The sequence below is a fragment of the Bactrocera oleae genome, chromosome 3 (assembly GCF_042242935.1).
Source record: "Bactrocera oleae isolate idBacOlea1 chromosome 3, idBacOlea1, whole genome shotgun sequence".
Lineage (NCBI taxonomy): Eukaryota > Metazoa > Arthropoda > Insecta > Diptera > Tephritidae > Bactrocera > Bactrocera oleae.
Window position 1 is genome coordinate 1,669,470 of NC_091537.1, and position 22,941 is coordinate 1,692,410.

The window sequence follows — 22,941 nt, forward strand, 5'->3', positions numbered from 1 at the left end:
TAAGATCGGTTTAGTAGTCCGTGGGAGATCTTGACAACCGATGTTGAAAACACAGTTTCGAGAAAAACGCGTTTAAAGTTTTAAGTGATTATGTAGCTAACCTCGAGCGCACAAATTTACGCAGCTGTATCTCCAAAACTATTACTGGTATTAGCTTGAGAATTTAGAACAATATTCCAGAGATGTGATAGAATTAAATAAGACAATAATTTTTTTTTTTTAAAACGTGAAACACATGTAACCCCTTAAGAAGTGCGCGCTCCAGAAGGAACAATGGTACAGTTTCCTTTTATTCTTTTATTCAATGCTGGATTTGTTCAAGTTATTTCTGCAATAATTTCCTTGAAATGTTCTACAAAGCAACACAAATACTGAAATTATTACTAGTACCGCCATTTTTGAAAATAATTATTGAATAAGTAAACTAGTCACTATATGTGTGCTATGAGCATCCGTTAATGTAGTTTTTCAAAGCCTCAAATGCGCCAATGTTAAAGTGTATAGCCTATAGTTACAACTTCTTTGAACACAATGGGACCTTTTCTAATACATAATTTATCAAATACATAGATGATGTTGTTACTATTTGCCCCAACGCTATTCCATGACTTGCTTGATTACATCCTTTTATAATTTCATAATTTTTGAAAGCTCATTAATTTATTATTGTTTTAGTTTTACAATACTAATTATTACATATTTTTATATATTTATACACACATTGGTATATTAGATATTTATATATTTCTAAATATTTTTCATTATAAACTACATACATATACAAATTGATTAGGAACATATATAAATAAAGTACCGTTTTTACAAATACAATAAATTAAACAGATTTTATTTCAATTAGCATTTTTACATTGCATTATATAATCATTATCGCAATTACCTAATTTTAATACTGTAAACGCACATCCAAATATTCTACAATTCACGCAAAGCAAAATAATAACCGTTTCCTTTCTTGTTTTTTTACCTATGCGCGCACACAGCTGGCAACACCAAATAGTATATCAATATCCGATGAAATTAAAAGGAATCTATCAGATTGCACATTATCCCATCTCCCCTTAGGCCTCTCCTCATAGCGGTGGAGTGCGCGTTAGTGGCGGCTGCTGCTGTTGCTGCTGCGGATGCGGCACCTGATACGGGCTGTAGCGCTGAAAGTGCCTTATACGCATATCCGGCGAGGCCGAACCGGATGAAGAGGGTGTAGTGGCCGGTGGCGGCGGTGGCACTCCAACCATTATTGACGACGGCGGGGGTGGTGGTGGCGTGCGGCATGCATTGGCCGCAGCTGCAGCGGCGGCGGCGGCTTGTGCAGCGACTGCCTGTTGATTGGCGCTCGCTATGAAGCCGGCGGTCAGTTGCGGCCACTGCTGTTGCCACATGCCAATGTTGAAGGCGTTCAACACAGGCGGGCGCTGGTACAGTTGCGGTAAGAGCATTTCCGTGTACGGCGAACGGCCAAACATTTGCAAATGTTGACGCGCCTTTTCGAGAAATGCCAGCGAAGCGGCGTCGGCCTCTTGCGGCGAGAGCTGGGCCATTAGCGGGTCGGGAAAAAAACGCAGCGGCGAGCGTAAATGTTGCTCCAACAAAAAGGAGTCCATGGGGTCCCTGTGAATAAGAGATTCTTATTAAGATAAAATTGGCCGAAAGTTTAGCATTATGTTTCAATAAGGTTTGTCAGACTTTTTAAATGAAAAATTCTCGAAAGCAAATATTGCCACACGTTCCAAACTCATTGTAACTCATTACATTGCCGAAGGCCGATTTCTGTAACACATCGCTGAATAACGCTTGGAGCCATGTTGTGCTGAGTTTACAAGTGGATATACAATATGTGATCAGTGTTATCGTCACATTTGCAATTGCAATTATCATTCGCATTACACGAATAACATGAACTACAACGAAGGGAGCTAGCGCACGGCTCTCTACCAACAGCTTAGAATATGAATGAAAATAACGCCAATAAAAAATAGTAGCATATTTAGTACAGCAAAAACATTTAATGTGATGTTTTTATACTTTGTGTTGTTGTAGAAACAACATTGTACGTTATTACCAGCGTTTCGTTAGTTGATCATGTTCGTGTTGCACGTACGACTGCGCTTCAAAGTTAAATGCGCCGACCTATAATTTTCTCGGCCAACCTAAAATGCTGACGGCCGCTGCTTAATTGTGTTGTTGTACTCGCCTGCGTGTACGCGATATAGGAGTATACTACTGTGCAAAGCATTTACGCTGCTTTATTATTGCTGTTGCTAATTTGCCAAAGCCGAGCACTGTCGGCATTTGTACCCTGCTCTTGTGACGAAAGTGTCGAATAATAAAAAATCTCTCTTGCAACTTGCAACACTGCTTGCCTTTCGAAATTCCTACTGACTTTTTGCTTCTTGCCACACCGCATACATTCCGAACTTTATTATCGCTCAATTTTTTCATATCCGAATTTAGCAAATTTTCGGGTCAAACACAAACACTTTTCAGCTTTTATGATATGCGAGATATTTTTTATCACTTCATTCGCCATCACACGCATGGCACAAGAAAGCTGTGGCGAGGCGGTCGGCAGTGAGGACAACGCACGCAACATGCGATGCAAGTGATCTGCGTAATTGTTGCTGAAAATTTATTTATTGCTAAATTGGCTTTTGTGGCTTTTTGTCTCATCAGCCTTGCCTTTGGCAGTGGCTGAGGTGAGACAAGAATGTGAACGTGTTTTGACAAGCGTCGAATGCAATTAATCATTTTCACTACCGAATGTTCCAGCAGACATGCGAAGAAAGCGAAGAGTGCTGTGTGTAGACGCTGTATAGCCAAAGGCAACGAGAATTTCGGTATTGAGCGATAGCTTGATGAATGGTCAATTGCAAACTCGAAAGTTCATGAAAAGCACTGTTTGTGTTGCGTTAAGGTTATATCGGGTATGTACATGTGTGTGTTACCTACCGATCAAAGTCCGTCAGACGCGAAGAGTCACGAAATCCTTTTGCGAATGGGTTCGAGTCGATTTTCAACTTTGTGATTAATTGATTTTGGTAAGCCGTCACCGCTGTGAATACCGTCTCCGGAAAAACAAAAGTTTTGTGGTCCAGTTCCTGCAGGTCCTTCGGGTTGTTGGGTATATTCTGCCCATGAGCGAGCCGCACTAGATGTACGCGCGGCTGATAACGATGCATGGAGTTCAGTACGATCTGAAAAATGTTTTGAAAATGAAAAACACAAACAAAAAAATTAAAGATTTACAATTTTTGAAATCTATTCTTATGCTCTTGCGAAGTGTGCGTGTGTGGTAACACCCTACACTACAACAAATGTTTGCATTTTTCCACATAAAATATTCATACACACCGCGGTGCAAATTTCTTGTGAATTCTTTTAAATAAGTACTAGTGTAAATGTTTTCCATAAGTTTTATAAAACAAATGCTTTTACACAACTTGAATTTACCAACCTGCCCATTTTTATCCATTTCATTATTTGTCAATTTCACCTTCTCGAAGGAGACCACTTGCTTTCTCAGCGCCTCCACGCTTATGGGACAATCGGGATGTGGATAAAGCCGCGCTGGAGGCGGTGGATCCGCTTTGCCCGCGACCAGCCACGATGAGCGATGATAAGCATATCGATAGCGGCGTGAATCCATCGGCACAACATCCAACACCACAGCATAACGGTCGGGTGGTTGTATCTGACGCAGAGGGCCTGAAAAGCTAACGCGCACGGTGGGGAACATACGTCTGTGGAAATAAGAAATAAAATGAAAGTGAGAATTTAAGCTTTAGAACATCTCAATTTATATATATGTGAAATATATGTATATGTATATGTGAGATACTCCTAGCCGGCTTGCGTTTGCTTGTGCGTATTTGTGTTTTATTTCAAGCTAATAACCGCAACTTCTATTTTCAAATTTAATTTCACACAGAGGCGTAAATGAGTAGGTACTGTATATATAGATTTTCGTATGATTGTAGCCACTCTTTCTGTGTTCACAAGCCTCACTGCTGCTGACAACAGTTCATTATCCTACTTTGTGGGCGATTAGTATGACATCAAAAGTGTAGTTAGCTTTTGTAGTTAGTAATATGCAAATTCAGAGAAAATTAAGAAGTGCTGTAAATGAGTAATATGTGTGCGTATATATATATGTATGTATCGCTTAATGTGAAGTTGCCGAAATGCCATAATTTTAATGGAGCCGTTTTGTGTATACGGCTAATAAGCTCTGAACATGCAAATTGTTGCGACTAAGTTGATGTTGTGGCAACTTGTTAAGTAAATCATAACTGATTGGCCAATAAAGCAGTGGGAGACAAAAATTATGTGGGCGAATAAAGCCATCGCTGTGCCCTCTGTGCCCTGCTAGAGTTAGAGTAGTAGTCAATTCAGTACAAGTTAATTACAGAGGACTTAACCGCTATATTCATGTAAGGGTTTGTTTCTTTGGGCAGGGTCTCTAAAAGGAGAGTGAGCAAAACTTTATTTATTTCATAAATAACCAACTTCTTAAAGACCTTATTACAGATTTGTTAAACTAAGTTACGTTATTTATTATTGAATTCAACTCTAAATAGTGTTACTAAGAACCCTAGTAGCTGCGCTTTGCCCAAAACAATGCAAAATAATTAGGCCTGCAACATTTGTCACAAATTAGCATATCAGGCCGACATATCAAGGGCTAATAAAAATTTAATGCGCTTTGATCCTCAAAACCTGGAAATACCGCCGACACAACGTTCATACAAAGCAATACTCATGCTTATGAATACATACAAACATTTCTCTGCGCAGACCAGGAGGAAAGTGAAATTGCTATAAAAAAATATTAGTTTTCATGACTTAATTAATATTATATTTCATTGTGAAGAATTCATACGACGGCGTCAAACGGCAGCTGAACTAATTCAAAGGACATTTATCATTGCAACACCAACAACAAATACTGCCGTCGTTGAATCGCTTTTTTAAAGAAAGAAGACAAAGCAGGAATGAAGTGTCTAACAGAATGATCCTACCTGAACGAAGCAGCAGACAAAGCGCAGTGCAACGGATAGCGAACAGAGAACACGCAATAAAATTGTACTTTTGTGCGTATTGAGTGGCGGGCGGAGAGGAAAAGGTGCAATAACACATAAGTAATAAATAGCGATAAAACGAGAACGAAGCGAATTGCCTACAACTGACCACGTACATACATGCAGGGGACCTTTCCTCGTTGTTCGCCAAATAGTATATGGCACAGTCGTATATACATATGTATGTATGTATGTATATATAATATGTACGTTAGTTGGATAGTCGGCACTTCTCGTTTTTTGGTTTTTGGTTTTCGAAAAGAATTATGAAATTAATAAAATACTAATAAAGGCAGCAAATGTTTAAAGGCATGTTACTGCTATTTGCGTTGTTGCTTTGCTGGTGTTATTGTTGTTGGCGAGGTAATAAACAGCAATGCGCACACCTCTTATCGAGTCGAGCGATAAAGATCGCGTGTGACCGCTAAGCAATCGGACCGTAAGCGCGGTATTAGAGGCGCATTTATTGTCTGTGCATTTTAAGTGTGGCACGTTGCAACATGCAACAGTAGATATTCCTCAAAGTAGCAGACGCACCAACAAACACACGAAGACATACTGCATGAACTAAAAGCCTACAAGCATTTTCGTAAGCGTACGACGGCAGACTGAGCGGCGAGGGGCCAGGCGACAGCGGTAAAGCTGCAGAAAATTATAATTTATGTGTTGAGTTGTCATAAAATGTGGAAAAATTTGCATATTTAGTTTTATCGTATTTGTCGGCAGTGGATTAACGAGCGCCGAAGCTAAGGTGTTGATAATGAAATTGCCGAGCGTAACAACCGCGAAAGCTGACCTCGAATATTTCCGGATTCTCAACAGCCTGTACGCATAGAAGAAGGGATGAGCAATAAATGATGATTAATATACCATAATGCAAAAATTCCGCTTATATAACTGTAAATGCTCGGAGGAGAGGGTGCACATATTTCGATTATTACGCTCTACTAAAAGTTATAATGAAGCAGAGCCAAGAAGGTGCAAATGCCAGACAAATCAATAAAGAACAATAAAGCAAATAGCAAAGTGTATTTATGCTGGCTTCGTGGTAATTGATGTCATTGCGAAAATAACAAATAAAGGCGTGTTGAACAACCTTATTCGCTTTACAGAATAATTAAAAGCCGCTCTTGTTTATTTGCTATGTCACTTGTAGCATGAATTTATGATGTCCACCCACTGCCACCAGCCATCTGCCACACGCACCGACAGCCAACAGTCAACAAGCACAGCCAAGCGCTGCGGCTCGCGACGTCTGGGCAGCGCGTTTGTTTAAGAATTTGTTTCGCTTTCAGCGCGGCAACTGAGGTGGCACGACGCGGTAGACCGCATGCGGCATGCTACAATTAGCACTATTGTAGTGCACATTTATTAAAATATAACAGAATTGTAAGAAAAAAATGCACACAAGCAGCAGTGAAAACCGGCGAACGCTTATCGCAGCGCTTATATCTTTAACGACAACAACAACAGCAAATGCGCTACCTACACCCAACGACACAGCCGCGCACATACATATATTATATGTCCACCGCTAATGAACTCCAACAATGCGACGCGCTGCGCTGCGTTTCGTGCACAATCGCATAACTCATTTCGGTACATAATTTTTGAAATGTCAAAAACACTTCACGAAAAAATATCGTGTTGAGTTATAAGGCCTTGACAAGCAAACCAACTAGTCAGCGCTGAGAAAAGCCCACGAAACAGAGCAGAAGCAGCTAAAAAGTGAGGGGTGCATGTTGTAAGAGCAGCGAAGAATTTTGCTACAATTCGACGAGCTTACCAAAAGCGAACATTTCTGTCGACAGAACACCACGAAATCATTAACATTCAAATCTGATCTTATGACGAAAGTTCCAAAATATTTCAGTGAGACGTTGTCGTTGTCCTCACGAATGCATTCGGAAATTATTCATTTGTACCCCAGCTTTTGAGTGCGCTCGTTTTATGAACTTGAGAAACAGCTCAATTTGCAAGTAAACTATTTCGTAATAATCTAATTTTAACCGTTATTTTGTACGTACACATTTTTACATTGTGGATGAACATCTTAATACCGATTTATTTAACGCCAGGCTTGCCATACTGCTATCACAATTTTAAAGACAAAGCTTATGTACGACGTGGTTTCAATGGTGTTTAGGGAAAAGACTGGAGCAGTAAGGTTTTTTGAGGTTTTGTGACCCAAAACCTACTCCGTTGATTTGGTTTATTTATTCAACGCAGGTTTTCGCACTTAAGCAACGATTTTGCATAAAATGCTGCTAAAGAATCGTTACACCTACTAACACGGACCGGTACCTGAACAGAGGTATTTCGGCCTTCAGAAGTTTTCCTACTAAACTTTGATACTCGTCTGCTGTGCGGGCTTACCACTCCAACTATGGTTTACGACCGAAGTCTACGCACTGTAGGCCAAGTGTAAAGGAAAACTAGAAAGCGAATGGCAAGGTATTATGGCGTTCAGGAAAACTTGAAGGGTTGCAGGGTTATGAATGATGGAAATTGGAATAAGTAAATTCATATGACGACTGCTTTCTCGTCGCACTACCGCAGTAACATCGTAAAACGTAAATGAAAAATAAACTGCTGAAAGGGGAACGCATGGGATAAATGGCGACAAAGTCGGGGAGGCTACACACTGCTGCGTTCATGCGTGTGCGTAGGGAAATCGTAACGGAAAACCGTAAATCATACATAGTCTTCACCATTTACATTTTATGGACGGTTAGCAGTGTGTTTAGTCGTTCCAACCTTACATACAAAACACACATACAAATTTCAGTGCAGGTCTTGCTACTTACTTACTATTTTTTCTCACATAAAAGTCAGCATTTGCACGCGTACATTCGTGGTTCTATTTTCGCCGCGCAAGTGGAAAAGTCTAAATCCAGCACCGCGCCACATATCACACATTCAGTGGGCGGGAAGTGGCAAGTGTCGATTTTATGGTACGTTTTATGGCGCGAAAAACTAGTGAATATCAACAAATTCGTAAAATAGTAAAGCATAAAGCGATAAAAAGCTGTACAGCCTAAGGGGCGAACGGCGGGTAGCACACATACACATGTGTGTGTGTGTGTGTCAATGTGAGTAAGTATTTTGTGTAAATGCCTTTCGCATTATTCGCACGCCATTGCAACGCCAACGCAAGCTGCTGATAAGCATATTCATTTTCGAGTTTTTCCGACTTTTCCTCAATCAAAACTGCCGTAAAAGTGGATTTTCATTGAATGCGGCGAGGTGTGGCGTGCAAATCTCAATTTTCAACGCAACAACTGCCGTGGCAATTAGACGAAATGCCAATTTGGTGAAATTCAATTTTTCAATTTGTTTTCAATTTCTCAGAAATGGCATGTGGAGCCAAGTGGCTGCAGCTACTGTCCTGCTTGCTTGCTCAGAGCGTGTAAAATCGAGTGTTGGCAAACATTTTGGCACCTTCAATCATAACACATACACACACACACACACAAACTTACACAGTTTAACATGCTGTTTGTGTATTTGTATGTGCGTGTGTTAGCAGCGCATTACGTTGCTTTGTATGTATGGCTTAGGTGCAAAGGGGCACTTAAAGTATAACTAACTCGCCTAACAATAGCTTGAAAAACACGGCTGTGCAACCGCTGCGACCACTTTTGCTACTGTTGCATACATCAATGTGAGCGAATTGGTTGTCGGTAGCACCGCTGCGACCACTGACTGCGTAACAAAAACCCAACTGACCACGTGTTATGCCGCTGCTTACCACAACCAAGTTACTCTACGTTTTGTGGCATAAAGCAGTGACAAAGAGCCCGAATAGACTTCCTCAAAAAATCATGTGTTTGAGACGATAAATTACTATATTTTTTACAGATGCTTGCAAATAACAGCTTTGATTTTCAAAAATCTTTTCCGAGTGTCGAATTTATTATTCCCTATACAGATGCTGATACTTCGAAAAATTTGGTGGTATGTCCACTCGAAGATTAGGTTTGAAGGAAAAATATTCGGGCTCGGAGATTCGCCAATATCTTCCGAAAAGCAACCGTTATTCACACATCTACAGATGGTATATATAAACAGAAGAAATGCATTTGCGTACATTATTGTCTATTCTCAAATGCATATTTTCGCACCGGTGGTTTTGAGAAATTTTCATTACGCATGCGCATTTGCATGTCAAGGAGTCATAGAAAGCTATTACATTGCCATTATGTGACGGCAACAAGCCGTAAAATAACTAACTACAGCTGATAAGTTGCATGTGGCGGCACGTACATACATATATAGTGCTTCCCTTTCAATCTTTGGACGGACAAAATAGTAGGTGCAATCGGTCAGGGTAAATAAATAAATTATGAGTTAGAATAGAGTTATATCGGAGAAAATACTATCAAAACTAATAGTTATACCCTGAACAGGTTGTAATAAGTTTGCCACGAAGTTTGTAACAACCAGAAGGAAATTTCGGATACCCTTTATAATTTATTTATGAGTGATCAGCATGACGAGCTAAGTCGCTTTAGCCATATCCGTCCGTCTATCTGTATATACGCGAACTAGTCCCTCAGTTTTTGAGATATCAAGCTAAAATTTGGGCACACATCCTTTTTTCCCCAAGGAGCTGCTTATTTTTGGGAACCACCGAAATCGGATCAATATAGCAAACAGCAGCCTTACAAACTGAGCGATCGGAATCAAGTGCTTGTATTCTATTGAAATCTTTTGTATTTGTGAAGTGTATTATAGTTTCGGTTACAATATTTTTTCTTGTTTTTAGATCAATTTAAAAATTTATCAATGAAGAAATTACTTGACTTTTCAAAGCAGTTTTATTACTCAATAGATTTTTTGCAAAAAAAAAAAATTGCGTTCGAAAGAATAACTATAATCTAATTTGTTGAATAACTAAAAAATTGTATTTGCCTTGCATATATTTGCCACGTTGCCACTCCCACACATGCAAGTCGCGTTGCAGTTCTACATTAGAATGAGTGCAAAAACAAATACGCTCTGAAATAATGACAAACGAAGTGCTGACATCGATTCATATCTTCAAAGCAGGGTAGGCGAAACGCCGACGGACGACTCGTGTAACAAGCAGTGCGCCGCCGTTACAAGGGCAGGCGGCCAGACGTTTACGCTTGGCATGTGTGACGATAGTGCACCCACATTTTGGCCAAGAACAAAGGGGTACAATTTGCCGAGTGGGTAACGAAGCAAGCAGCTAATGAGTGACCCGCTGAGCGTTGTGACAACAAGTCAACTTTGCTTCAGACCATAAACGGCTCGAGCTATGCATGCGTGTGTGTGTGTGTGTGTGTGGTTCTGGTAGGCAAAATGCGTGCGCATTGTCGGCGTCCTGTTCGTAATTAAAGAGCAAAGGATATTTGCGAAAACGGATGTAACAACGACAATAACACATACACAACAAACACATGCCACAACTAAGAAAAGTAAACGGCTTACCTACGTACATACATACATAGCTGTGTTTGTAACATGCAACGCGAACTTGCGTCAAAATTTCGTTATTGTTGCTATTTTTTTCTTTTTTAATTTTCAGTGTTTAAGAGAAAGCCTGATTTAACGAAAATCAAAGATCAAATTATGCATGAAAATTGTGCTTTTCTAATAAATTTTTTGTTGAAAATCTTCAAAACCTCAATAAAGTACCGTTATACCTAAAACTAAGAAGCTTAAAGCTTCCTATTGGCTAAATTGCTTGCTTGTTCTTACATTTCCTAGCTGCACATGAACTTCGAGACACTCACACACACTCTGCTTTACTTCTATAACTCAATACTGACTTACCTCCCCGTTTTGGTGATTATCATTTCTGTGCCCAATTCATGAAATTTGTCCCACAGTTCCTTCGTCTCCAGGTGACACTGCACCGCCAGCAGCTCATCACAGTTGCAGGAGCCAACAATTTTCGGTGCAGACTGTCAACAAAATAAAATCAAATTAGTCGCGAATTGTTCCGGTGGCTTAGGAGTGGGTTGTGCTGACTTTGCGTTTTACCTGCGCGGGCTCCGGCGACAGGCGATCCTCATCGTTCGCGGTGGAGCTGTTGGGACTCTGTGGTGAAGCACGCCCCCGACTGTTGCTACGCCTCGTTTGTTGTTGAACACCGGTGCTATCGTCGTTATTAACATTGACGCTATGCTGACTGTGGTGCATATGCCGTTGTAGTTTGTGGTGTGCCTGTGGCAGGTGCTGTTGCTGCAACTGATGGCGGTGATGGGCACGTATTGCGCGCCCCGACGGCGACTCAGAGTCGCTACAGTCGACCACATCAACATCCACATCGACATCATCGTCTGGCTCTGGATAGGGTTCCACCGAAAGCGGACCTATGGTCGGGAATGGATTAAAGAAAAAAATTGATATTTGTTTTTGTAAAATGCTGCTAATTGTTATAAAATTATATGTATATGTAGGCAAACAAGGAAAAATGTGTATAAGTGTATCCATGTCTGACACCTCTATTAGGCTTATTGGGGCGCGGTCTGTCAACAGCGTGGCACTCCAGTGGCGCTCCGCACGCTAGCTCTAGCGCGTACAATTCGCTCGCTGTCACAAGCTACACGCTGACGTGACAGCCAGAGCGGCCCCTCTGTTATCGCAATTGCCTCTTTGGGCGCTTACTTATGCATACATAAATTCATAAATATATATATACATATACACAAATGTATGTATGTGTATGTAAATTTGAAAATTGATATAGTGGATATTGGTGCGTTGCAACCAGAATGCACTCCCAGCCACTAATGAGACACAATTAAGTTGGCGACTGTTATGACAGCAACAACAATATGCAACTACAACCAAAATTTGCATGTATTTGGAGCGAGTGAGTGCGGCATGCCCCCAGTGCGTAATTGGCGACGCGTAGATGAATATTTCAGATAGGAAATTCAATTATTTGTTTTATGTAATTATTTCATGCAAATGACTTGACCAATTGGCTCTGCAACAATTTGCGGTCACATTCACACATATTCACGTGTATATATTTATACACTGTGCACATTTTGCATTTATTATGATTATTATTTTTGGTTTTTTGCTTATAAGCAATATACATAATTTAGGTAATTCGTTGAATGCTCCGCTTTTTTTGCCATTCTGATTGACATTGATTTTACTGAAAATGTGATGCGACAATTATCGGGTAATCAAGTTCACACATTTTCATCATTTGTATACTCATTAGCATTAAAATATTTGTAACTGTTTGCATTTTTGTAGTGTGCACTAATTATCAGGATTTTATTGAATCCTGAAAATGAATTATCAACTTTGCCAAGTTTTCCAATTGATTTTCGATCTTTGTCTATTTTGACAATGCCTAATTGTTTAGAAATTACTGTTGTTCCTCTTATTAAATAAAAGTTAATATTAGAAAGTATCTGCCGATAGTTATATATTATATATTCCAACATATTACACTTCACTTTGTAACCGATTTTCCGAAAACTTGATAACCATTGTTACAAAAAAAAATGTTTTGAGTGCTGAATTTCTTTTTTTTTATTATAAAATATATAAGCACGCAAAAAATTGTATATTAATATATATGTTTTCTAAAATTGTTTAATATCAAGTTCAAGAAATATGTGCATAGTAAAACGGTGGTTTCAGGGCTTAAATAATATTTTCGAATTGAAACCTAAATTTTGAAGTTAAGCGTTATAAAATATTACAACTAGCGCCTTAAGCGGTTACATGGGTTACGTCTAGCAAAAAAAAAATATATATAAATAAAATTAAATATTTTATGCAAACTTGTTATTATTCCAACACATATATTTTAAAAAGATTTTGTAAAGTTTTCGAAGCAAAATATTCAAAACTCAGCCATTACGACGTCATTTCCGGCAGTCCCTCGAAAAAAAATGCCTTCGCGTTGACAGCAGAACTTTTTACAGGTTCATTAAAAGTAAAAAAAAATACGAGCTTTAGTTAAGACCATAAACTAGGTATTGGATGAAGGAAAAACAAACAAAGTGAAAATTTTATTTTCGGCAAACGTTTTTAGAAAAAAATGCAATTTGTGTGAAAATTTCTCGACGATTTTTTATTTTTTTTTAAATCGTTGTAATTGAACAAAAACAAATCTTCATTCATGACCTTGTATATTATATCTCGAAGCTCGAAGATCTGTGTAAAATTTCATTTAGATCGGGTTAAGTAGTTCGTGAGAAATCTTAACAACCGGCTTTGAGAACACAGTTTTAAGAAAAACGCGTTTAAAGTTTTAAGTGAGTAATATAGCTGATCTCAAGAGCGCAACTTTTCAAGACTGTATCACCAAAACTATTACTGGTATCAACTTGAGAATTTAGGACAATATTCTTGAAATATTTTGGAATTAAATAAGGCAATAAATAAAAAAAAAATTTTTGAAGCCGTGAAATCCATGTAACCCCTGATGATGACCCATGATTTTGCTCACTTGTCATCTCACTTATTATCTCCCTTATTTGGAAAACATTTCGCTTCGACCCAAAACTTTTTGTTATTATAGAAGGGAAATTTTTCGTTTAGAAAAATAAATATAAATCGGTCTAATATATATATACACATTATATATATTGTCAATCTAGCATGATCGCTGAGTCCCTCAATAATAGTTGACACAAATGTTCACTAATAAAAAAAAAAATTTGCTCAGGTATTAGAAATTAAGTGTAGTATTAGTTAGTAAATTAAAAAGAGCTTAGCAGAAATTTGAACTTCGTAAATCAAAAATGCTAAAATTAAATGTAGATTTCTGAAAATTTTAATTTTATTGGGTGTTGCAACTAAGTGCCACATAAGTTATGACATTTAACCTTTGGCTTACACAAAAAATCTCATGAAATATTTTAACGCAAACGCGTTAATTTATAAAATTATGCATTAAGCACGAATATATTCACATATTTGTGGCGGTTTTTGTGTTTTATGCAGATTTATTGGTCAACTCTGTCAGTTCTCAACACCCTATAACAGAAGAGGAAATTATTGTTGGAAATTTGCATATCGCAGTGAAGTGAAGAGCTGACAAACGCGCACAAACACACGCTCCAACATGTATTTGCTTACACACACTATTTAGTTATTGCGGTGATTTCTTCGAAAAGCCTAAAATGATGCGCTTCCTCTTCCTTTCAACGACGTTGAAGTGTGAAAAACATTTATTTGCATGCGCTGTCGGCTGTCTCAGCTGTCTCGTCCATCTCCATGCTTGGCGGCTGGCGGCTGGCGGTTGGCGGCTGAGTGCCTCTTGGCTAGTAGCACTTTACTGTGGCAATTCCGAGGCGTTTTTCTGTTAATATGCATAAATAAATGTGTGCAACTACACTGCGGATATAATAATAATTATGAGTCTTTCTGCATATATTATATATATTTATGGGCGTGAAACTTTTATTGATTTGCCTGACTGATTTCGAATTGTGTGAATATTTGCATACAAATCAAAATACCGACGAATAAAACAAGGTTGAACAAAATAACTTCGTTTCAACATAACAGTCTCACAAGAAAATTATTTCTAAACATGATATGCAGATTAACATGCTATTAACACTTTTGATAAACACATAATTTTGTGTTTTGTGATTTTGCTTTAGTCTCAAGCTCTTCATTCGCAGTGCAAATGCCAGTACATTGGAGTTAAGAAAACACGCGTGTATAGTGCAGGTCAATCCTATACGATAATACAGTAATTCTCAGTTAATTCTAAACAAAACGCAATTTAATTCAAAATAAAAGAAGGAAATACAAAAATAAATGAATGGTAAATAAATCAACACTCAATCACACTAATGAAGTCAACAACTAGCTTTCATGCCTTGGAATAATGTGAAAATAAGCGATGACATTTTTATTCGCAGGCACTCTGAAAAGATGCAGCCTTTTAGGCACTCTAAGGCTGCACAGAGGGCACTTTCTAAATTCTCTAGTATTCCCTAAATGGCTTTCCTGCCGCACGTATGCTTTTTGTAACATTCCCACGTGAGCAATAAACTTAATCTAAAAAATGCATATAATATTCAAAACTATTAGCATTGCTTATAGCTTGATATAAAATTTTTTTTAACTTTTTAAATCAGTGGATTATTTAGTTTATTATTAAAAGTTATAAATTGTTTTAAAATAATTTGCAATTAATAAATAACTATGGTATGTATGTTGTTGTGGAAGTGTAGAAGTATTATAATCGACGTGAAGCTTCGCTACCCTATATGTAGTTAGAGAACCACTCAGGAATTACTGAAAACGTTTAGGTTCTTGTTAATACGTTTTTGAAAAGTCTCATTACAGAAAGTGTATTGAAGAAAAGAGAAAAAAAAATGTTATCATTTAAGGAGCGCCATCGAAAAAATTCTTCTTTGGATGCCAAGTAATACCCGCAATCGACAAAGTATTTTTGAGATGATGAGTCGAAAATATAGCAGATCTCATGATCTGACGAAAAGTTAATGAAAGCTTTTACGCAGAAATTAGAGTTACTAAATATTTCGAAACATATGAAGCAACAAATAACTTTATATATTATTGTATATTAAATAATATAAAAAATTAATAAAATAAATCTATATACGAGTGCTCTTTATTATATATATGGAAGTGCGACTTAATGTTAGTAATTTAGTCAGAATTGATGTTAAGGTCTATGATATTTCATAATGATTGTTGAAACGTATTTGCAGGATCGGTGAAGGAGCAATTAATTTATCACCCATATATATACAAAACTAATGAGGTCTGAAGGCAGCCATCAAAAAAATGTCAGAATATTAGCATTCAAGATATAAATATAATATATAATGATTTTTCGGTTTTCACTAAAAGCGAAATGTTATAGCATGTTTGTCGCTGCCACGCGCAATGCAAAAAAATTGAAAATTTGTAAATTCCTTTAAAATATTACCTCTGATTCAAACACTGAATTCAATTAAAAATCTTATAAATGTGTATATTGTGTAAATCTAATCTAGTAAGTATTATTGTGGACATGTTGTAACCAAGAACTGTGATATCTAGTATTACAGGTTTTGTTAAATATTTGGGCAACTTTTTAGTTAATTTTTACCATAATTAAGCACAGCTGTAAATTGAAAATTTTAGAAAGAGGTTTCATCTTATGGCTACCCCAATCCTCTGTTAAAATGTTACAAAGCTTAATTAATGCTGATATTCCATAATACCAAATTATTTTGTGACATTCACTGTTACTTTTAACAAATGAAATACACTAACGCAAACAAACATGTGCAGCAACAAATACATGATAAGAATACAAGAACGATAAGTACATCACATTACTCACTCAAACTCCTTTCGGATGGTTCACGGCTCGAGGCATTCGCGCCTCGCGCCATTATCGCAGCGATTGAGAAATCCGTGGCGCCGACACAGGAATTACCGTTGATGATATTTGCGGTAGCTGTCGCTGTTCTAGTTGCCGCGTCGGCAGTTGTTGCGAAAACGCCAGATTGGTTTAACAACAGTGTGGCAGCTGCAGCGGCTGCTGCCACTGCGGCGGCTGCGGTGGTGGGTGTGGATTTCGAGGATGCTGATGCTGGTGGCGGGACCTGTTGTGTCACGTTAGCGGCCAAATAATTCAGATTTTGCTTTTCGTTATGGTAATAGTAATTGTTGTTGTTGCGGTTGTTGGCGAAATTTCTTCTCTCCTGTTGAGTCTGCTGGTGTTGATTATCGTGCAGCTTTTGCTGTATAAATTGGGTTGGCGGCGATGGCGCTGATGCGGACTGTTGTTGTTGTTGCTGTGCTTCAGATGAAGTGTTGCTCAGAAGCATTTTATCTTAATGTTTACACTTGGAAACTTATTTTCACACAAACGGACACTGAGAATATTCTGAACATGAATTTTTTGCTAGCAATCGTTTATAGTTTCTGCAAAAATTATTTATTAATTGAAAACTTTATTTGTCGTCACAATTCGGAAAATTTTTGTTATGGTCTCACACTGATTTCAACTTTGCAATTCAAATAATTTCCGGTTCTCATCGTGTTCAACAATCTATCGCAAGTACTTTAGATTTAATATTTGATTTCTTTCGCTTTTCGATTTTAGTGTACGCGTGCAACACGCTCCGCGTACGAGTTTACAATGCGTAAAGTGGCGACGGCGACAACTCGAAAATCCGTTAACACGACAACCGCTCCATTGTCACGCTGACCAATGAATGAAGATGCCAAACAGCGGTTGTTGGCGAAATGTCAGGTGGCGCCTGCTCGCCCCAGTTGTACGTTGCTCAGTTAACGGCGAGCGACATAGCTTAGGCGCAACATAGCAAACGCGCCGCAAACAGTTGTTTGGCGGATTTTGTAAAAACAGCTAAGACGCGGTGATAGCCACGGAGGCGGTAGCGTTTCATTGGCAACGAAGCGACGAGCTGGACGAAAGCGTCGGCAGTATAAATTGAAACAGAGCGAACGTCGCTATGTTGTTGGGGTCGACTGTGCGAAACGCACTCGAGTGGCAAGCTGAAAGGCAGCAAGTGGTGGCGGCCACAGCGACAGCAGCAGCAGCTGATCGATGGAGGCGACAATTGCCTGAGCGACGAGTAAACGGCCATTCACAACGAGCCAGCCAAAAAAACAATAGCAAAAAGCGCCAACAACAAATCATATTAGCGAAATGTTAAAGCAGCTAAAAGCAAAAAGATCACAAGACGAGCGGCACAAACGAGTCGAAAAGTTGAGAATCTAACCCGACGAGCAGAGAAATTTATCTTTTCAACACTTGAAACTCAACTTGGCAGCAGACAGTAAGCAACGGTCAGTTGAAAAGCCGGCTGATGGGAGGCACACACAAGGCGAAGGGAGAATTAAAACACAATTACAACAACTAAGTAGACTTGTTGTAGGCTAGTTTGGTTCTTTTGTTGTGTTGAAGACAGCGCGCACCTTCCTCAAAGCAATCAAGTCAAGTCCTCACTCATCCACTTAGGAGTGTAAAAAACAGTCTCACGGCAACAATCTGCTTGTTTGGGGGGTACGCTTTGTTGAAGGCTCTTTCATTTTTTGGAAGTGGCTCTCTGCAAAAATAAGTCAAAATGGAAATGCGATTGCCAACTGAGCGAGGGCAAATTTTCGCATGGACTTCATAGTGAAGCAAGCTCTTGCAATTGCATAGCGACACATGGGCTCATATACATATAAAATAGTGAGGCTAGAACATGGTCTCTCAATGAGTATTGCAAGAGAGGTCATTCGTTTTAAACTCATGTGCAACCTAATTGAATAAACACACTGAAGTTTTTCAATATCATAGGCAATCCCAGAGATCCGTGTGCGAATGTGCGAGAAAGAGCTAAACTTCTGGTTTGTTGTTATCGCGAGAGTACATAGTTGGAGAAATTTACCTCAGATATGAACGAGACAGTTGTCTTCCAATTGGATTTTCTCTATCATACACCGCTAACTGTGCTGGTTCCGCAGCGATTCCATTCAAACTCTCACTATTTAAGACAGAAAGAGATAGCTTTACTTGTAGAACTTGAACAGTTGCTCTCTGCCTTGTTGTTGGACCGTCTTTAGCCGCCCAATGTTGATTCCAAAATGTCGCCTGCCGCTTGGGAACCCTACGCTCGCTCAAATAGACAGCAGTAATGAACTGTAGCCATCTCTTTTGCTCGCGCTGAAAGCAGCCATGATAAATTCCTCATTTTGTTGTTTTTGCTATTTGCTAAGATTTTTTCTGCAAACTTGGCCCGTTGACAGCTGCTCGCATTTGTTAATATTTTATTTATTGGCCGAGTGGTATTGAGTGGAATAACAAGCAAAACTTGTTCTGTTTGTTCCACTTCCTTTGCGGCGCTTCGTGTGGAGTGAGCATTGAAGAGTTTCCTACAGCTTGCTTTTGTTGTGTTTCATATTTTCCACCACGTTTCTGACAACAAACGGTGAGCGCAAAACTGTTTGAGTGGAAAGTTGCAATTGAGTGAAACATATGTATGTAAATATATCAATAAATACATATGTCAAGAGTATTTGAAATGTAACTTTGTAGTATTGAAATATTATTATTTTTTGCTTTAGTCGAAAAAAATATATTTGTTTTTGTACTGCTAGTACTAGTAGGAATAGTTGAATTTCTGAAAAATGTAATTGAAGTTTTGAACAATTTGCTGTAGTCCACTGAAAAGTAATCAATTAAAGAAGTTGCTGAGTCTAGTAATGGTGTCTCGTGTACAACTATAACCCCACTATGTCCATCGGGCAGTAATGTTTTCCTTCTTTCTGAGTGTCGTTTTAAGAAGATTTTTTCTTACTCACTGTACAAATATTTATCAACTCTATGCAATATCAATGTAAGATTTTCGTATTCAAAGCATTATCATACTAACAGCTCTAGAGATTCTGTCACATAAATTGTTTTTGTTTTTTTGTTTGTTAATTATTGTTAGAAAACAAATTGCAAAAGAAACTTATTTGAATTCAGTTGTATTGCAACATTTTGGGAAATGTAATTTGCATTTCAGAACCCCTTTAGTAAATATTGAAGAAAAAAATATAGTAACTTCTTTAGTTCAAGATAATATTATAGATTGTATTACAATTATTTTTAATATTATTAAATTTACTGTTCAAATTGATCGATATTTTACGAAAGAATTTGATATAAGGACTTGCTGTTTCTAATTATTTTCACACAGCTGTATAATTTTATCGATTTCTACCTCATTTTATAACATAAAAAACGGTTTTAGTTCGTACAAAGTTTGTGCTCATTATACCGACATTCGTCCAAACTTAAAAAATTATTTAAATTCTTCACCAACTTAATCCGCTGCTATTTATAACGCGGTGTAATTTTATAGATTTTTTTACGCAAATTAATTAATAGCAATTGCTTGGCCTTTCTTATATATATATATAAAGTATATATACATATATACATATAAGTCATATATATATATACTTTATTGGGTCTCTGACATTTCCTGACAAACAATGTGGCAAACTTAATATGTCCTGTTCAGGGTATAAAAATTAGCAAATTCTGAACCACAAATTTGTAGGAAACGATAAGCGTTATGAGCTAAGTCGCTTCAGCAATGTCCGTCTGTCTCTCTGTCCGTCGGTATTTGTACGAACTAGTCCCTCAGTTTTTGAGACATCGAGCTAAAATTTTTCACCCGTCCTTTTCTCACCAATAAGCTCGTATGTAGGATCCGCTTGTGTGGAATACTTTTTCATTTGATGAGATATCTTCAGCAAATTTTTCAGATCGGTTTACTATAGCATATAGCTGCCATACAAACGGACCGATTAAAGTTCTTGTGAGGTACCTTTTGTATTTATGAAGGATATTATAGCTTCAGGGCAGCCCAAGTTAACGTTTTTTATTCCTATATTCCAAGAAGCGTACATGTTTAAGCAATTGTTAATAATAAAAAATTCGTTCTATGTAAATTCATTAATATTACAATATAATCATCACGAATTGAGCTATCAATTGACGCCTGCATTTCCATGAAGCTATTAATGTCCCAATGAACGGGCAATAAAACAATTGTAAAAAAGTTCAAACTGACGCCCACTTAATTTTCCTCAAATTTGAATTTGAAAACTTAATTAAGCACTCAAACAGAAGCATAAAGGGAATCATTTAAGTTATTAAGCGGCCCAACAATCAGACATGGGAAAAAAGGTTAGGCCGGTTTTGAAACTGTCACACAGACTTAAACAAATACATGTGCATACATACACACAAATGCGTGTTTGAATGTGAGGGCGCACTACCGATATCAGCGCCACCAGAAACTGTCAATGTGACATAACAAATTTATTGCTATTTGCAACAACAATAAACAGCTCAACGTAATCATAGTCGAATTGTGGCAACAGAAGCGACACATATGTTAATTTATAAATTTATAAGTACCATTCTATGCCTACAATTGCACCCACCCTTGTCACCCCCAACGCTTGCAACGGCAGTTCCACCAATTCATAAACAATTTACGAATTTATGATGTTTTCTCATGTTTTGCGAATGCTGAGGCTATTTCAAAATAAGTTTATTTGCTTTCACGGAAATTAAGCCGCAGTTGTATGTGTGTATATGGCAACGCTGCTGAAGTGCCGCGTTGCGCAAGATGGCGCGAGATGTTTGTTTGCACATTTTTCTTTTGTAAGATCTTTCATCTGCTTTACTTGCATTCTGTTCGCGTCGTCTTCCTTCGCGCGGGCAGCTCAATGGCGTGTGAAAGGAAACACAAATTACAGAGCGAAAGGAAGTGACTGCCGTTGTCAACTTTCCGCCATTGCCACACAGCAGAACTTTGCTATTTTTGTTGTATTTGCATACACCCTATATATATACATACATACATACAAGTGCCTCATATGCATAGCCGCGTTAGCTTGCTTTCATATTGGTGGTTCTTTTGAAAGTTGTCAGCTGCGCTCGCACATATCACTAAAGCCGTGGACTAGTGTGTCTGCGCGCCTCAGGTACCGTGCTGTCAGAGCCGCGTCTGCGTCCGTCTTCGGTTGCGGTTTCATTTGCATGCGTCGCATTGTGGTGGCACTGTTGATTTGGTTGGTGACAGTGTCGATGTTGGCGGCGGTGACACTGGTAATGATGGCTTTGTTGTTGCGCTGTCGCGTCTGTTGGTGGTTGTTTCTGTTGTAATTTTATGTTGCATACACTCACTTACAAACCGATAATGGCCGCTATGGTGGCGGTAATAACGGTAATAACCTCCACTGCTGGCATATAGCCTAAGGTATCCTGCACGATGGCTCTCGCGCTTCTGCATACAAAAACACACATTGAAGTTGGTTTATACTTAATTTATTATTACATTTCTTTTTGCACACACGGTGACAATTTTTCAATGATTTGTTTCCTCATTTACATATTCCACCATATTTTTTTCCCTTCCCATGCGTTGAGTGTCCCACTGCTGTTGTTTGTTTGCATTGGCTAAGCCTGCTGTAATGGCAGCGGACGGTGGCAACTGTTTTTTCCCTGTTTTTTATTAATTTTTTTTTCTGGTGGCGTGCTGTTTATTCAGGGCTGACAGGCCTATTAAATGAGGTTGTCTTTCCGTGCATGTTTTCGAAATTCATTTCCATACTTTTATTACGTTATTGTAGTTTCGATAAATGTTTCAATTTGGTGAAGTCTCATTTCGCATTTCATACGCTCATTATTTCATAAAGAGAATTTCGGATGCATTTTTTATACCCTGAACAGGGTATATTCAGTTCGACACGAAGTTTGTAGCCTCTAGAATGAAACGTCCCTATACCCTGATGAGACCCTATAAAAATATATATATAATTGATCAGCTTGACAAGCTGCGCAGATTTCCCCATTTCCGTCTATACGTCCATTTGTCTGCCTGTCTGTATATATGCAAACTAGTCCTCAGTCTTTGAGATATCGATCTGATATTTTGTGCACGCTCTTTTCTCCACAAGAAACTGCTCATTTGTCGGAACAAAACCAAGTCCTTGTATGGAAAGCTTGTTTTATTTGACAAGATATCTTTAAGAAATTTGCCATGGGTTATTGTCCAAGCCAACGCTATAATCTTCAAAGAAATTGTACCACTATAGCATATAGCTGCCATACAAACTGACCGATCAAAATCAGTTTCTTTTATTGAAAAAAAAAAATTTTTATGTGAAGGGTATTATAATTTTGGTACAACCGAAGTTCACTTTTTTGCTTGTTATTCAAAAAAAACAAACGTATGTGTATTTAGATATCATTAAATACAGATAGATTCGTATTTAAATGTTGCAACATTCAGCTGCTGCGTGGTGTGATACTTAAACCAAACCTAAAAACGCTGAATATCAAGGAAAAACA

At 38.2% G+C, this 22,941-nt stretch overlaps 1 protein-coding gene across 2 annotated transcripts; it reads right to left on the minus strand.

Annotated features, from left to right (window-relative positions):
• Positions 1-489: 489 nt before the first annotated feature.
• Positions 490-17,630, minus strand: LOC106619329 (T-box protein H15). Of its 2 annotated transcripts, none has more exons than XM_036369413.2 (6): positions 16,414-17,630; positions 11,109-11,440; positions 10,899-11,029; positions 3,473-3,758; positions 2,968-3,212; positions 490-1,629 (listed from the first exon to the last, which is right to left on the minus strand). In XM_036369413.2, exons 1-6 carry the CDS (start codon positions 16,901-16,903, stop codon positions 1,092-1,094), a joined length of 2,022 nt encoding a protein of 673 aa, XP_036225306.2. In that variant the 5' UTR covers positions 16,904-17,630; the 3' UTR covers positions 490-1,091. The 2 variants fall into 2 exon arrangements, with proteins under 2 accessions (XP_036225306.2, XP_036225305.2); XM_036369412.2 differs by having other exon boundaries at positions 11,097-11,440.
• Between the last annotated feature and the right edge of the window lie 5,311 nt (positions 17,631-22,941).

What these genes read in the sequence shown, in the direction of transcription:
- LOC106619329 (XM_036369412.2), bottom strand. Translation starts at nt 16,903, where the DNA reads ATGCTTCTGAGCAACACTTCATCTGAAGCACAGCAACAACAACAACAG. An exon ending in ATAATCACCAAAACGGGGAG is followed by an intron (nt 3,759 to 10,898) that starts GTAAGTCAGTAT and finishes TTATTTCCACAG; the next exon opens with ACGTATGTTCCCCACCGTGC. An exon ending in CGTCTGACGGACTTTGATCG is followed by an intron (nt 1,630 to 2,967) that starts GTAGGTAACACA and finishes TCTTATTCACAG; the next exon opens with GGACCCCATGGACTCCTTTT.